The sequence below is a fragment of the Sphaerodactylus townsendi genome, linkage group LG02 (genome assembly GCF_021028975.2).
Source record: "Sphaerodactylus townsendi isolate TG3544 linkage group LG02, MPM_Stown_v2.3, whole genome shotgun sequence".
In the NCBI taxonomy this organism is placed as follows: domain Eukaryota; kingdom Metazoa; phylum Chordata; class Lepidosauria; order Squamata; family Sphaerodactylidae; genus Sphaerodactylus; species Sphaerodactylus townsendi.
Window position 1 is genome coordinate 68,153,518 of NC_059426.1, and position 13,425 is coordinate 68,166,942.

The 13,425-nt window shown below is 47.0% G+C and overlaps 1 protein-coding gene across 6 annotated transcripts in view; it reads right to left on the reverse strand.

The window, feature by feature from the left end:
- The window catches only part of OBSL1 (obscurin like cytoskeletal adaptor 1), a 66,909-nt gene extending 57,828 nt beyond the window's left edge, over positions 1 to 9,081 (reverse strand). For 5 of the 6 annotated variants that reach the window (XM_048486630.1, XM_048486633.1, XM_048486634.1 and 2 more), the window contains exons 1-3: positions 8,753 to 9,081; positions 5,103 to 6,177; positions 89 to 358 (exon numbers count right to left, since the gene is read on the reverse strand). In XM_048486630.1, the coding sequence (XP_048342587.1) occupies positions 89 to 358; positions 5,103 to 6,141 (1,309 nt within the window). In that variant the 5' untranslated portion in view covers positions 6,142 to 6,177; positions 8,753 to 9,081. Of the gene's footprint in view, positions 1 to 88; positions 359 to 5,069; positions 6,178 to 8,752 lie in introns of those variants that run through there. The other variant, XM_048486635.1, reaches the window with a different exon arrangement.
- Between the last annotated feature and the right edge of the window lie 4,344 nt (positions 9,082 to 13,425).

Consider the following 13,425-nt stretch of genomic DNA (forward strand, 5'->3'; position numbering starts at 1 on the left):
GAGTTAGGCAATTATGACAGCCGTGGGAGCCCTCAACAAAATTGCTACTCAAATAACCCTGGCAAATAACTCTCCAAATGTTTCTCACCGTGAACTGAGAGTTCTCCAACACTGCGGCCCTTGCCCTCCATCTCACACAAGTAAATGCCATCATCATCAGCCCGGGCATCCCGCACAGTCAGCCGCCGTAGCAGGCCCTGCTCTTCCATCAGATACTTGGGACTGGGCTGCAGGCGTTTGTCTTCAAGATACCACACTGTAGGGATGGTCTCTTGAGGCACTTGACACTCTAACACTGCATCTTGGCACTCTGGTACTTCCACATCCACCAAGGGCACCTGGAACCGCAGCCGAGGTTCTATAAGAGACAGAAAAAGACTGAGTTACGGGTAGTATGTGAGCATTAGGCAAGGCTCACCACCACCAAATGCCCAGGAAACTATAATGTTCTGCTACTTAGAAAGAACAAAAGTGCTGGCATCCAGCCAAATGCCACACCTCTACATTACAAATTTCAACTCCAACTGTAGTCCTTCCACTTCTTTCAGGTAAGCTCCCTAAACACCACACAGCCCTTCTTATAGTCGGGAAGCCTATAAGCTGAACACTCCATCAAGTTTTTTTCTTGTTGCACAGTCATACACAAAGCCAGCTTTGAATTGGAAAATACCTGGAGCTTGGGGGATGGAGCTTGGGGTGGGCATATTATGGGGAGGGGAGGAGCCTCAGCAGGATATAATGCCATAGAGTCCACCTTCCAGAGTAACCATTTGCATCAGGGGAAGTTATTTCTGTTGTCTGGTGATCAGTTGTAATAGCAGGAGATCTCCAGGTGCTACCTGGAGGTTGGCAACTCTACCACACATCCCTTAATCCATCATAAGAAAGTACAAGGAAGCAGTCAATAACACAAGCATAGAACTTCATGAACAATTAATCTCATCATTTGGCATGCCAGTTTTAACAAATATTAGCAGTTTCACCTACCATCTTTGGAGAATATTTTGTTGACAAATTGAGAAAGAGGTGATGAATGTCAGGGATTTAACACAACTGTTTTCACAGTTACGTTTGGGTTCTGAGGAAATTAAGCGGGGAATGTTCAACAGGTGCCCAGCCCTGCTTTATTTGTCTCTGGGAAGGCAGAAGAAGGAAGGGGCTTATCCTGATCCTTCTCCCAACAGTTATTCTGAGAGGTAGCTGAGTGTTAAGTGGGCTGCATGTGGTATCTTTAGCTTTCTTCGAGGCCCAGTGTGAGGGACACCTGTCACCATACAATAGGGGATAGAAATTATAATGCAGGAACCAGCAACAGCAAATGACCTTGGATGGTCCAGTTCTATGGTTTAAGTTCTAGGAAAAAATATCCAGATACATGTCAGTCTGAAAACTCTAAGAAGTTTCCTGTTAGCAAGAGGAATGCACTCTGCATGAGATCAGAGCCCTTTTATCTTTTCTTTGCCTGGCTTCAGGTTGAAAGCTGAAACTGACAATAGGCCTGACATAAATTAAACCCTCTTTTCATATAATTAAGATAGGATAAGGAATCTCCCAAAGGAATCATAACATTTTAAAGAGATAACACTTATTTAAACTTAAGATAATATTTTAAAGAGATAACAATGTGCAAATAATGGGGGGGGGGGGGGTCTGGTCCAGATGATGAAGAAGAAAAGTTTGGATTTACATCCCACCTATCCTGTAAGGAGACTCAAGGTGCCTTACAAGCTCCCTTTCCCTTCCTCTCTCCACAACAGACACCTTGGGAGGTAGGTGGGGCTGAGAGAGTTCACTGTGACTAGCCCAAGGTCACCCAGCAGGAATGTAGGAGTGTGGAAATACATCTGGTTCTCCAGATAAGCCTCTGCCACTCATGTGGAGGAGTGGAAAATCAAACCCGGTTCTCCAGATTAGAATCCACTTGCTCTTAACCACTATACCACACTGGCTCTCAGATGAGGAAGTAAAACTATTGTTATTGTACTCAGTTCACACTGCTAGTAGTAATGATGCAAGTCTTGTTTGAGCACTCCTACTCAGAAGACTAACACTATAAGGGGAAAACTAGACTAAAGCCCTTTTTTCTAAAACCAAGTTTTCTTTATGCTGGGAGTGCTCTGCATGGGAGATGATTTAATCACCCAGTCCTCCAATCTGAAGTGATACAGTCAAAATATAGTTTTTTCTACCAAATCTGTTACCTGTGTGGTCCATGTGTTAAATATGTCATTATATTTTCCCCTGTTGGCTGCAGCTTCAAGAGTACACTTTATGTAATATTTTAACTGGCCACTTTGGAACCAGTTGTTTCTTCTGCCCATGTAGTTTCACCACTGTTACTATCCTCTGCTCCTTTCTAGGGGAATTTTTCCTTCCGGCCTTCATCCACTCAGGCTCTTACAATGACAAATATGTTGTCCATTTTAAAAAGTTCCAATTAATGCACACATTCCAAACTCTCTGGGTAACATGTTCCATTGCATGGCTATTCTTACGGATGGAAAAAATCTTTGTGGTATTTAATCTCCTCTTTTGGGTGTTCCCCCCGCAACTTCTGAGGCTCAGGGAACAGTTGGTTTTCTTCCATATAACTGATGCCTGTTATTACGACTCTACCCACCCCTTCCATTTTCTCCTCTCCAGGCTAAACAAGGCTTCCTCTTGTTTCTAATCTCATCCCACCAGTATTCCAGACCCTTTATCAGCACTGTTGCTCTCTTCTGAACTCTCATTCAAAGCCAGTGTGATGTAGTGGTTAAGAGCATTGGACTCTAATCAGAAGGACCAGGTTTGATTCCCCAGTCCCCATACCTCCACATGAGCAGCAGACTCTTATCTGGTGGGTTAGATTTGTTTCCCCACTCCTACATTCCTGCTGGATGTCCTTGGCCTAGTCACATTTCTTTGGAACTCTCTCAGTCCCACCTATCCCTCAAGGAGTCTGTTGTGGGGAGAGAAAGGGAAAGGAGATTATAAGCCACATTGAGTCTCCTTACAGGAGACGAAAGGTGGGGTATAAATCCAAACTCTTTTTCTTCATCATCTATGGCTTCAAGTCTCAGCCTAGTACTTCATCCTGTAGGAGGAAAGGGTTTGGGGTCCATGCCTCAAATATGCCATATGCCAAATAAACCCCTGTGTCACACTTTGCCTTAAATCAAATAGCCCATCTCTCTTTCTTGTTCCCTTTGATGCATGAACAACATACGTTATGGAACATAACAACGAATGTGAGCTTCCATCATGGCTGAACTAAGGGTGATGCCCATGGAGTGAGCAGGCTCTTGAATACCCCATACCCAAGCACTGGCAGAACTGCCTGTTGTCGACTCTGACATAGCCTGTTACCTTTAACACACTCTTGTCTCACTGACCAAGGCCTACTTTACCCAAACAATAAACTGGTGAAACTGTATTTGTAGTGTCTCTACCACTTCAGACTATTTGAGAGGAGGGAGTCACTTGCTAGAATTCTTTCTCCCTCTCTCCACTCTTCCCAGAAGTAATTTTGAGTGCATAAGGGATAGCTAGGTTTGCCAGCTCCAAGTTGGGAAATTCCTGAATATTTTGAGATAGAGCCTGTGGAGGGTAGGATCTGGAATGGATGGACTTCAGCAGAGTATAATGCCATAGAGTCCACCCTCCTCAGCAGCTGTTTTCTCCAGGGGAACTGATTTCTGGAGAGCCAATGTCATTCCAGATCTCTAAGCCTAGGGTTGCCAACCTCCAGGTGGTGGCAGGAGATCTCCTATCATTACAACTGATCTCTGGACTACAGTGATCAGTTTACCTGGAGAAAATGGCTCTTTGGAAAATGGGCTCGATGGCATTATATCCTGCTGAGGTATCTCCCCTCCTCAAATCCCTCTGTCTCCAGATTCCACTCCAACATCTCCAGGGATTTTTCATCCCAAACCTGACAACCCTAACCCCACTCGGAAGTTGGAAACCCTTGCTTCCATGGAGACTCTCTCAGATATGTGTGATCTCCACATGCAGTCTGGTGCACATGCAGTCTGGGAGGAATGTTTATCACCGCACTTATCATCTGTTTGTATGAACGAGGCCTCGGGCTCTACTAGCTGGCAAACAAACTCCCCTTTCTTCTGTTTCTGAGCCATGTTTCTTCCCAATGCAAGGAGGAGGAACTTCCTACCAAATTATCTTTAAAAGCTTCTATCCCTCATGCCATATTCCCCTCCCTTGAATAGGAAACATTTCCTGTCTAGCTTTATACTTGGCACCTACATTGGCACCTGGCTGAATGCCCAAACCACTCAGCACTTCATGGGCACTGTCACTGGAAAGTGGCATACATTTTCCATTCCTGGCAAGACCCTCAGGAATGTACCAGAATGGTTGCCTAAGCACCTCAGCAGACAGCCTTCAGTAAGCAAGACTCTGGTTGCTAGCTTCACCATCCTTACAAACACAAGCTGGCTGCTTGCTCTAAAGACTCAAAGACTTCCTGTTTGCCAATTCCATGTGAATGCTTCTTGGCCTGTTCTCATTCTCATAAACAGACTTCCAGGTCTGGTGCTTGGGCCTCATTATTGTATCATTACTTTCATTTAAATAATAAATACTGTGACATTCTGTTCTGGAGTAATTGTCTCTTTGGTTCATCCTGACTAGGCATGGTGAACCCACAATAGGTCAAAAGCCATCTGAGCATTTTCTGATCTATAAACCATGAGGAAGGTTGAACCCAGACTCCGAATTCATGCTGTGCTATGGTAACCTTAATTCTGTAACTCTCTCCCCGCCCCCCCCCCCCCACACACACACATACACTTTTGTGTTCTTAGTGGATTGGCCAAATTTCTGTATTTTCATCCCTGTGGACAATATGTACTCTAATAAGAAAAGTGCTCCCTTGCCCTTTAGGAGTGACTGACTGTACTTTTTCAGGTTTTATCTTCCAACGTTACTATGTGTCTTCATTAGACTGTCAAATAATAACTGTAATCTGACAAACTGAATAACCACCCACCCACCACCACCACCACCACCACGTTCTTCCTTCCAAAGGATGTCTGATGCCCAGCTTCTCCAGCACATACACATACATAAACATTGTATTTCCTCCCCACTGGGGGTACCTTTGACATGGAGGTGCACCGCACTTAGAGTATGGCCAGCTGTATTGCAGGCTGTGCACACATAGAGCCCACAGTCCCGTGCTGTGCAGTAAAGCACCTTGAGGATAAAATAGCCCTCCCGGTCTTCATATTGCAGGTGCCTCCTTCCAGGGGTCAGCGCCTTCCCATCCTTCTGCCAGACTATCTCTGGCTTGGGCTTTCCAGTTACATAGCAACGAAACTTTGCATGCTTCCCTTCGTTCACAGTAAAGGCCTTTGTAGGGGGCAGACTTGGAAGCACTTCTCCATTCTGCCTGGGTTCGCGCACCACATTCTGCCCAGGGCGATGTTTTTGCTGTTTATCATCCTGTGCCTCTGGCTGCTTCTTGAAATGACAGTTTTGGGGTACGCTCTGAAAACAGCCATCATGGGGCACACATGGCACAGGGTCCACCAGAAGTACTGCTGCAGCCATGGCCTCTCCAAAACTGTTCTGTGCCCGACATACATAGACCCCTGCATCTGGGAGACGGGTTTTGTAGATGCACAGGGAGTGCTGGTCACCAGGCTCTACACTCACTTTGTAATGGCTGCTCTCAAAGATATCTGACAGCTTATGGCCATCCTTTTCCCACTCAAGCTGCCCTGAGACCCTGCAAGCAAATGTCACATCCTCTCCCCGGGTTACTCGGGCTGAGACTGGCCTGTTTAGGAAGATTGGAGGCTGGGTGTCAAGATCTCCCTTGGGTTTCAGTTCTGCTGCCTCCACCTTGAGGGTAGCAGCTGCATAGGTTTCACCCACAGTATTCTTGGCTTTGCACACATAGCGTCCACTGTCTGCCGGGCCAGCCTGAGACACCAGCAGGCTGTATGCGTCTCCATCGGCCTTCACAAACATCCGACCTGATGGCAACTCCAGCACAGAGCCATCCTTCTCCCAGGCGATGCTGGGGCGTGGCTCTCCAGCCACTTGCCATTTCAGAATTGCATTCGTGCCACTTTGCACTGTGAAAGTGCGAGGGTAGGCAAGAAACCGGGGGGCTCCTCCAAAGGCATCCATTACTGGATCAGTCACGATGTAACGGAGGCCAGGGACCTACAGAGAATCAGATAAAGAAAGGATTATAGCTAGAACTGAACAGTTCATTGTTGCCATTTGAGTACCCTTCTCTCGTAACTACCGTAATTCACACAACCACATTGGAATGGTATGTGGAGTGAAAAGATCTGGTGCTTAGTTTGGTACATACGGAGGAGGTGTTGTGAAGTGTGAGTATTTCTCTGTGTGACATCTCACAACCATATTTTTCCCCCCAAACCACTCCTAAATCCACTTTTGGTAGCTTTGCAGTGGTATGGTAATATTTGTGTTGGTTGCTTTGTGGGTTTTTAAATTTCATTTACAGCCATGTATAAACTACAAGATGGGAAAGACACATGGAAGACTAACACTAAACACACATTGCTTTCAAATTGGTTGTGTTTGCAATCTTACTGATGGTTATCGATCTGTGTTACCAGCCCAAGTCATCCCTGCTAGATAAGCACCAATGGTATGCCTAGATCAGGGTGGATTCAACCCCTAAAATGACCCAGGAACAAGCCGAGCTAAACTCCCACAAGTGATGCTGGTAGTGACGATTGGGTCTGACATGAAAGTCTTTGCAGATGGCAACAGCAGTGGCATGGGAAGTGGCAAGCATAGCATTGCCTACTTTGGTTTGGGAAATTTCTGGTGATTTGGGCATGGAACTTGAGGAGGAAGGGGCTTGGGGAGGAGAATTAGTGGAAAAAAGTAGCACACTCTCCAAAGCAGCTGTTTTCTCCAGAGAAACTGATACACCAGTGTGGTGTTGTGGTTAAGAGCAGGTGGACTCTAATCTGGAGAACAGGGTTTGATTCCCCACTCCTCCACCTGAGCGGCGGAGTCTTATCTGGTGAACCAGATTTGTTTCCCTGCTCCTGTACATGAAGCCTGCTGGGTGACCTTGGGCTTGTCACAGTTCTTCAGAACTCTCTCAGTCCCATCTACCTCACAAGGGGTCTGTTGTGGGGAGAGGAAGGAAAAGGAAGGAAAAGACCCTTTGAGTCTCCCTACAGGAGGGAAAGGTGGGGTATAAATCCCAACTCCTCTTGTTCTTCAGTCTGGAAATCAGGAGTTATAATATTAGAGATCTCCAGGCCCCACCTGGAGACTGGCAACCACAATGGTTGCTGGCTGGGTCCATGCTAAAAGGTCCTTGCAATGTCACCAAGAATCATTAAGCTTGGCTTGCTTCTGTATATCAATTATGTATCAGGACAGCAGCACACTAGGAACTCTCTTAGTAACTTAACCATTGCTGACCTTGATGGTGTCTGTGTTAATCTATAAGGAAACTAACAAACAGAAGATGCTGTTGTGGGACAGGAAGGTAGACTAAAAGTCCTCCACTTCTGCAGTCTAGTCCTGTGGAGAAAATAGGATAACAAAAACAGCTCTTGGAGCAGGCAAAGCCCATCCATATCTTTCCCAGTCCTAAGCACCGCAGCTGCTGCATGGTGGCATCAAGCCAAGGTCACAGGCAGGAAAATGATTTTTATGAGCTCAGTAATGCTTCTGACCCCACAAGGTTTTTGTTTGTTTTGTAATCTCATTATTCCTCCCCATCTCCACCCCCATGAAGTCTTCCTCACTTTTATTCCTTTATCTTTCTGGCCATGCATCCAGGACAGTTCACACCAGCCAGATCAATGAGAAAAAGATTGATTGAAGAGTTAGGATTAAGATCTGTCTAGCCATAGATGTGTGGAGAGAAATATTATATATCCATGCAACCTTATTCTTCTGCCACGCTAGTGTAGGGTCCCCCACTACAGCTATGATGGTTAATGGTTTAGTCTGAAGGGCAGAAGATCAGCAATTCACAGAAACGGTGGTGCTGGTAATGATGCCCCTGATTACTTTATATAGGACATTTCAAGCATTCAGATGCTTCACATAGCAGATGGACGAGAGCTGAGAGTAGGAGAAGAATGGCTTACCTAAGGCCACGCATTTAGTGAGAGCTTAACTGATGTGAGATTCAAGTTGTCTCCCAACTAGCATTTTTTTCCCATACTCTACACCAGCTCTGAAGACCTCAACCCCCCAGCAGTCCTATTTCAGGGGCATTTTTGTCTTATCAGACATTCCTGCCCTATCACTCTCTAAGTATTGCTTCACTGATTATAGGCTGTTATTTCTGTGACCACATGGGGAGGAATTCCAGAATGGGCCCAGAAATCCTTCTCTTTTCCCTAGCTCTTGCTTAAAAGGCTCCAGTTATCCACAGGAATTTCCTCATATGTAGGTAACGTGGAGAGTGGTGATCTGGATTTTGGTGATCTGTATTCTGGGGGGGTGGGGAAACACTTCTCTTCTATAGAAGACTTAGCATGCAGTACTGGGATACAGGTGTTTCTCTGCCCTCTTTGCATTCCAAGGATTTCAAGTCAAGGAGGTTTTTATTCCTGCCATTACTTTTAACCCATGGCCAGCCCCAGACCTTTCCAGATTCATCACTCGGTAACCAGGGTCAGTCGATTCTAGAGTCATCTTCACGCCAGGAGCCCAAGAGTACTATGATGGTACCTCTGTCTCCCTCCAGCTCCTCCCATAACCCAACCATAATCCAACCCATTACACTTACCTAGTGAGGGGTGTGAGAGGCAGGCTGTGAGGGGACTGGCCTGCCTTCTTCTCAGCACTCACCAACTTCAAGCCACTTCTTGCATCCACCCTAGAATTGCCCCTCTTCGTCAATTAGTTCCTGCTTCTCCTCTTCCCGTCTGACAATTTCCATCGGTCCATCCTGTCTTCTCTCCAGATGCCTGTTGCCATTATCTGTTCAGTTGTCCTATCTCTTTCCATAGTGTGTCCAAACTGTGCATCCCTGCTTCTAGTCCTGCAGTGGCCCCAACACACATACTCCCTGCCCCTCACAAGCTGTGGGTCCCTGGCCTCCCTCTGCCCTGCTCGCCAGGCGTCTGCAAGCAGGGACTAAGCGTTTCAAATGCCTGCAGCTGCTGTCCCCAAAAATACCCTCTGATGACACGGCTGGGCTGATAAGCGGGGGCTGGGACTTGGCTAAGTATAGAGCCCAGCAGGGAGGAGTACAAAGGCATCCCTCAGCTGCTGGAGGCATAGCCCACCTCAAAGGAGGGAGAGGCAAAGGGTCCCTTTGGCCTCAAAGCAGAGTGGAGCATCCATTGGCACCCCAGGTTGCCTGAAATGTGTCACACCATTACAGTGGTTGAAGTGCTGGATGCCAAGGATTAATCAAGAGCTAGGCAGGCAACTGAGAATCAGAAAGTATCTCATCACTACAATTTGGAATGGGCAAAAGGTGGGACTTGTGTGGGGCAAAAGATATGGTGACATGATGCAGAAAAAAATGAACCACACAAGAAAGCTGAAGATTCTCTCACCGCCCCACTTAATGACGACTGTGTTGTTCAGATAAAGGTTTTTTGTTTTGCTTTGCTTTAGTTTTTTACAGTAACCTGCATTTTTATTTGCTTGGTGCTTGCACAGGGGACGACCTTTACCTTTTTTGTCAGCAAAAAAATTCTGGCAGCGTTAATAAAATACTCAATATTAAGTACAATTTTTCCCATGGACTTGACATTGTTCCTCTCATTTTCCCAGGGAAAAATCAGAAATTGCCATTCAGCTCCCCAGTAACACAGCTGAGAGAGGCAAGGAACGGAAAGGCAGGAGGGGAAGGGGAGGAGAGGAGAGGAGAGGGACTTTTACAGCTAGGAATTAGGAGGGGCAGTTTATGCCATCTGGCGGAATCAAGCTGAAGAATCTGCGGGCTTATAGTTAAGGACTTGCTTGTTTGCACACTCTCCCCATAGAAAAAAAGAAAATCCCTACACAGAAAAAATAGTCATTTAACATACTTAGTGCCCTTCTTTTTGACACTGTTATTGGTCATCAAGAACCTTTCCCCAATTCCTTGACAAATCAAGAGGAGGATGGGATGCAAATCTACACTGACCCTTAGGCTGTTTGAAAATGAGTATTGTTGTTCTGCACAGAGGACAGGAAATATTCTAGACTGGGCATTCTTCCATCCCAGTCATTCTCATCTCTCAGATGGGAAGAGTCATTTGTGAGTAAAACAAAGTCTATTGGTTGTTGTGGGCTTTCCGGGCTGTGTGGCCGCGGTCTGGTAGATCTTGTTCATAACGTTTCACCTGCATCTGTGGCTGGCATCTTCAGAGGTGTATCACAGAGAGAAGTGTGCACACTTCTCTCTGTGATACGGGGGGGGGGGGGTGGGGGGGGGGGGGGGTTGGGGGGGGGGGGGGTGGGGGGGGGGGGGGGTGGGGGGGGGGGGGGGTGGGGGGGGGGGGGGGTGGGGGGGGGGGGGGGTGGGGGGGGGGGGGGGTGGGGGGGGGGGGGGGTGGGGGGGGGGGGGGGTGGGGGGGGGGGGGGGTGGGGGGGGGGGGGGGTGGGGGGGGGGGGGGGTGGGGGGGGGGGGGGGTGGGGGGGGGGGGGGGTGGGGGGGGGGGGGGGTGGGGGGGGGGGGGGGTGGGGGGGGGGGGGGGTGGGGGGGGGGGGGGGTGGGGGGGGGGGGGGGTGGGGGGGGGGGGGGGTGGGGGGGGGGGGGGGTGGGGGGGGGGGGGGGTGGGGGGGGGGGGGGGTGGGGGGGGGGGGGGGTGTATCACAGAGAGAAGTGTGCACACTTCTCTCTGTGATACACCTCTGAAGATGCCAGCCACAGATGCAGGCGGAATGTTAGGAACAAGATCTACCAGACCACGGCCACACAGCCCGGAAAGCCCACAACAACCAGTTGAATCCGGCCGTGAAAGCCTTTGACAATACAAATTTGGGTTCTACCCTATCCCCTAAGAATCCCAATCAATGCTTGCTTCAGGGCCTTGGGATCACCCTCCCTATAGCCTCAGCAGTTTCATAAGCCGTAGGATAGATCTTGTTTGTATCACTGCATAGTTTAGGGTAGACTGAAATATAACCTCAGCTGACAGATGCTGAGCAGCCATACAGTCTAAAGTCTTTGTTACATGCTTGAAAAATTACACTCTTCGGAGTCTCCCCCGAGTCCTGGGACAGAAATCCCAGTCTTTTGTTGAAAGGCAGCACCACATACTACCAAGCAGTGAATAAAATAAAAAGACTGCTTTTGTTTATTGTTTATTTATTGTTAGATTTATATACCACCCTCCCCTGGAGGGCTCAGGGTTTACTACATTTAAATGTTTACTACAGGGTTTACTACATTTGTTTACTACATTTAAATTCCAAATTGCATTTCACATGCAGGAAAAAATGTGAAACTTGTGTTGATAATGTGTGCTAGTGTTCCTCATCTCCAGATGGTATTACGACAGAACTCCAGACTACAGTGATCAATTTCCCTGGAGAAAATGGCTGCTTTGGAGGTGGACTCTATGTCATTATACTCTGCTGAGTTCCCTCCCCTCCTCAAACCTTGTCATTTCCAGGCTTCTCACCCACATATCTCCAGGAATTTCCCAACCCAGAATGTATGCCAATCATACATGAGCATGCCATTACATGTGTATCCCAGCCCACATTCCATGTTGAACTTGTATAATTGTTATGAGTGTAAATTAGGAGCTGGAAAGCCACTATTTCAAAGGTAACCTCAAGATCACTTCAATCATATGTCCACTGAGTATCCTCAAGTGAGTTTAGAAAGTTAGTTCGTTTTTATCCTGCCCTCCTGGAGACTTTAGGGCAGTCATGTGCATCATTCTTCCCTCTCGATTTTATCCTCACCACAACCTTATGAAGAACTTTAGGCTGAGAGAGTGACTGGCCCAGTGAGTTTCAATAGGCTTAGTGGGGATTTGAATCCGGCTCTTCAAGATCCCAGTCCAGTTACTGGATTCTGACACCCTAGCCACTACACTATACTGGTTCGCCATTATTCTCTCAGTCACAGCCCCATCACCAGTCACTTGACAATTATTATATCATCCTTTTTATCACAAAGAACATTAAGATAACTATATGTGAAATATTTTGGGCACCCGAAATACTCCACTTGTGCATCTGATCATCATAAATGGCCATCCATTCAGGGGTTTTATACTTTGTGCTGCAAGGGGGAGTGCTTTCCATGTAAGAAAAATACAGCGTGTAGCAGCTCTGAATTCCTGGGTATGTGTGCAGTGGAGACCTAAACCGGCGTTACTGTTCCATTACGGAATGCTGGGATTTGTAGTTCTGTATCTGCGATGAAGGTGGCATCTCCAAAACAGAAGTCTCAGCATTCTAATGAACTTGCAGCTTTTACAGTACCATTGACAATCTAATTTAAAACTAGTTCAGGTGTAACACACAGAAATGTGCTGAACTTCCTGTGTCTGGGTTTTCTGCCTCTGCCTGTGCTGTGCTGCCTGTGTCTGGGTTTTCTGCTTGTCTGTAAATGAGGTCAAGCAGTGACAAAAGCAAATTCCAGTACTGAATCGAGTGTGCCAAAGAAGAGGAGAAAGTACCTGCCTGGGTGGTTATAAATGTGTCCAACAGTTTCTGAAGGGATGAATTAAGAAATAGCATATGGCATGTATGCAATCAACCACTGAATAAAGAAAGAGGCTGGTTCTTCAGTACTTTATGAAATAGAGCTTACCGCGCTAAAACCAGGATACAGTAGGCATGTATGTCAGACAGGAGACAATGGGACCCTCAGATTTCTTTTCTGTAAGATGAAACACCTAGTAACCCAGCAAGGCTGGTGACAATAGAAGTGACTGTGGTTGTTGCTGCCAACTCTGGCTTGGGAAATTTCTGGAAATTTGGGTATAGTGCTTGGGGAAGGCAGAGTTTAGGGAGAAGAAGGATTCAAAGTGGCCAGATCCAGGTTGGGAGATTTGGGGCTGGAGCCTGAGTAGGGTGGGGTTTGGGGAGGGAAGGAATATAATACCAGAGTGCATCCTCCAAAGCGACCATTTTCCCGAGAGGAGCTCACCTTTGCAGTCTGGAAATCATATGTAATTATTGAATATCTCCAGGCCCCACTTGTAGGTTGGCAACCTGTACAGGGATCTCGGTAGGGATCTTATGCCTTAGAGCCCACTCAGTGGTATTACCATTTCCTCCAGGGAACTGATCTTTGTAGCCTGGAGATCAATTGTAATTCTGGGAGGACTGCAGATTTCGCGTGGAGGTCAATAACCCCAGATTAGTGACTCAGTGGTAGAAAGCATGCTTTGCGTGTAGAAGGTCACAGATTCAGGCCTGTCTCAATTGAACAAAATGTCTGGTCGAAGGTACTTAGAAAGACTTTTGTCCGTCTGATAATCTGGAAAGTTACTATCAGTC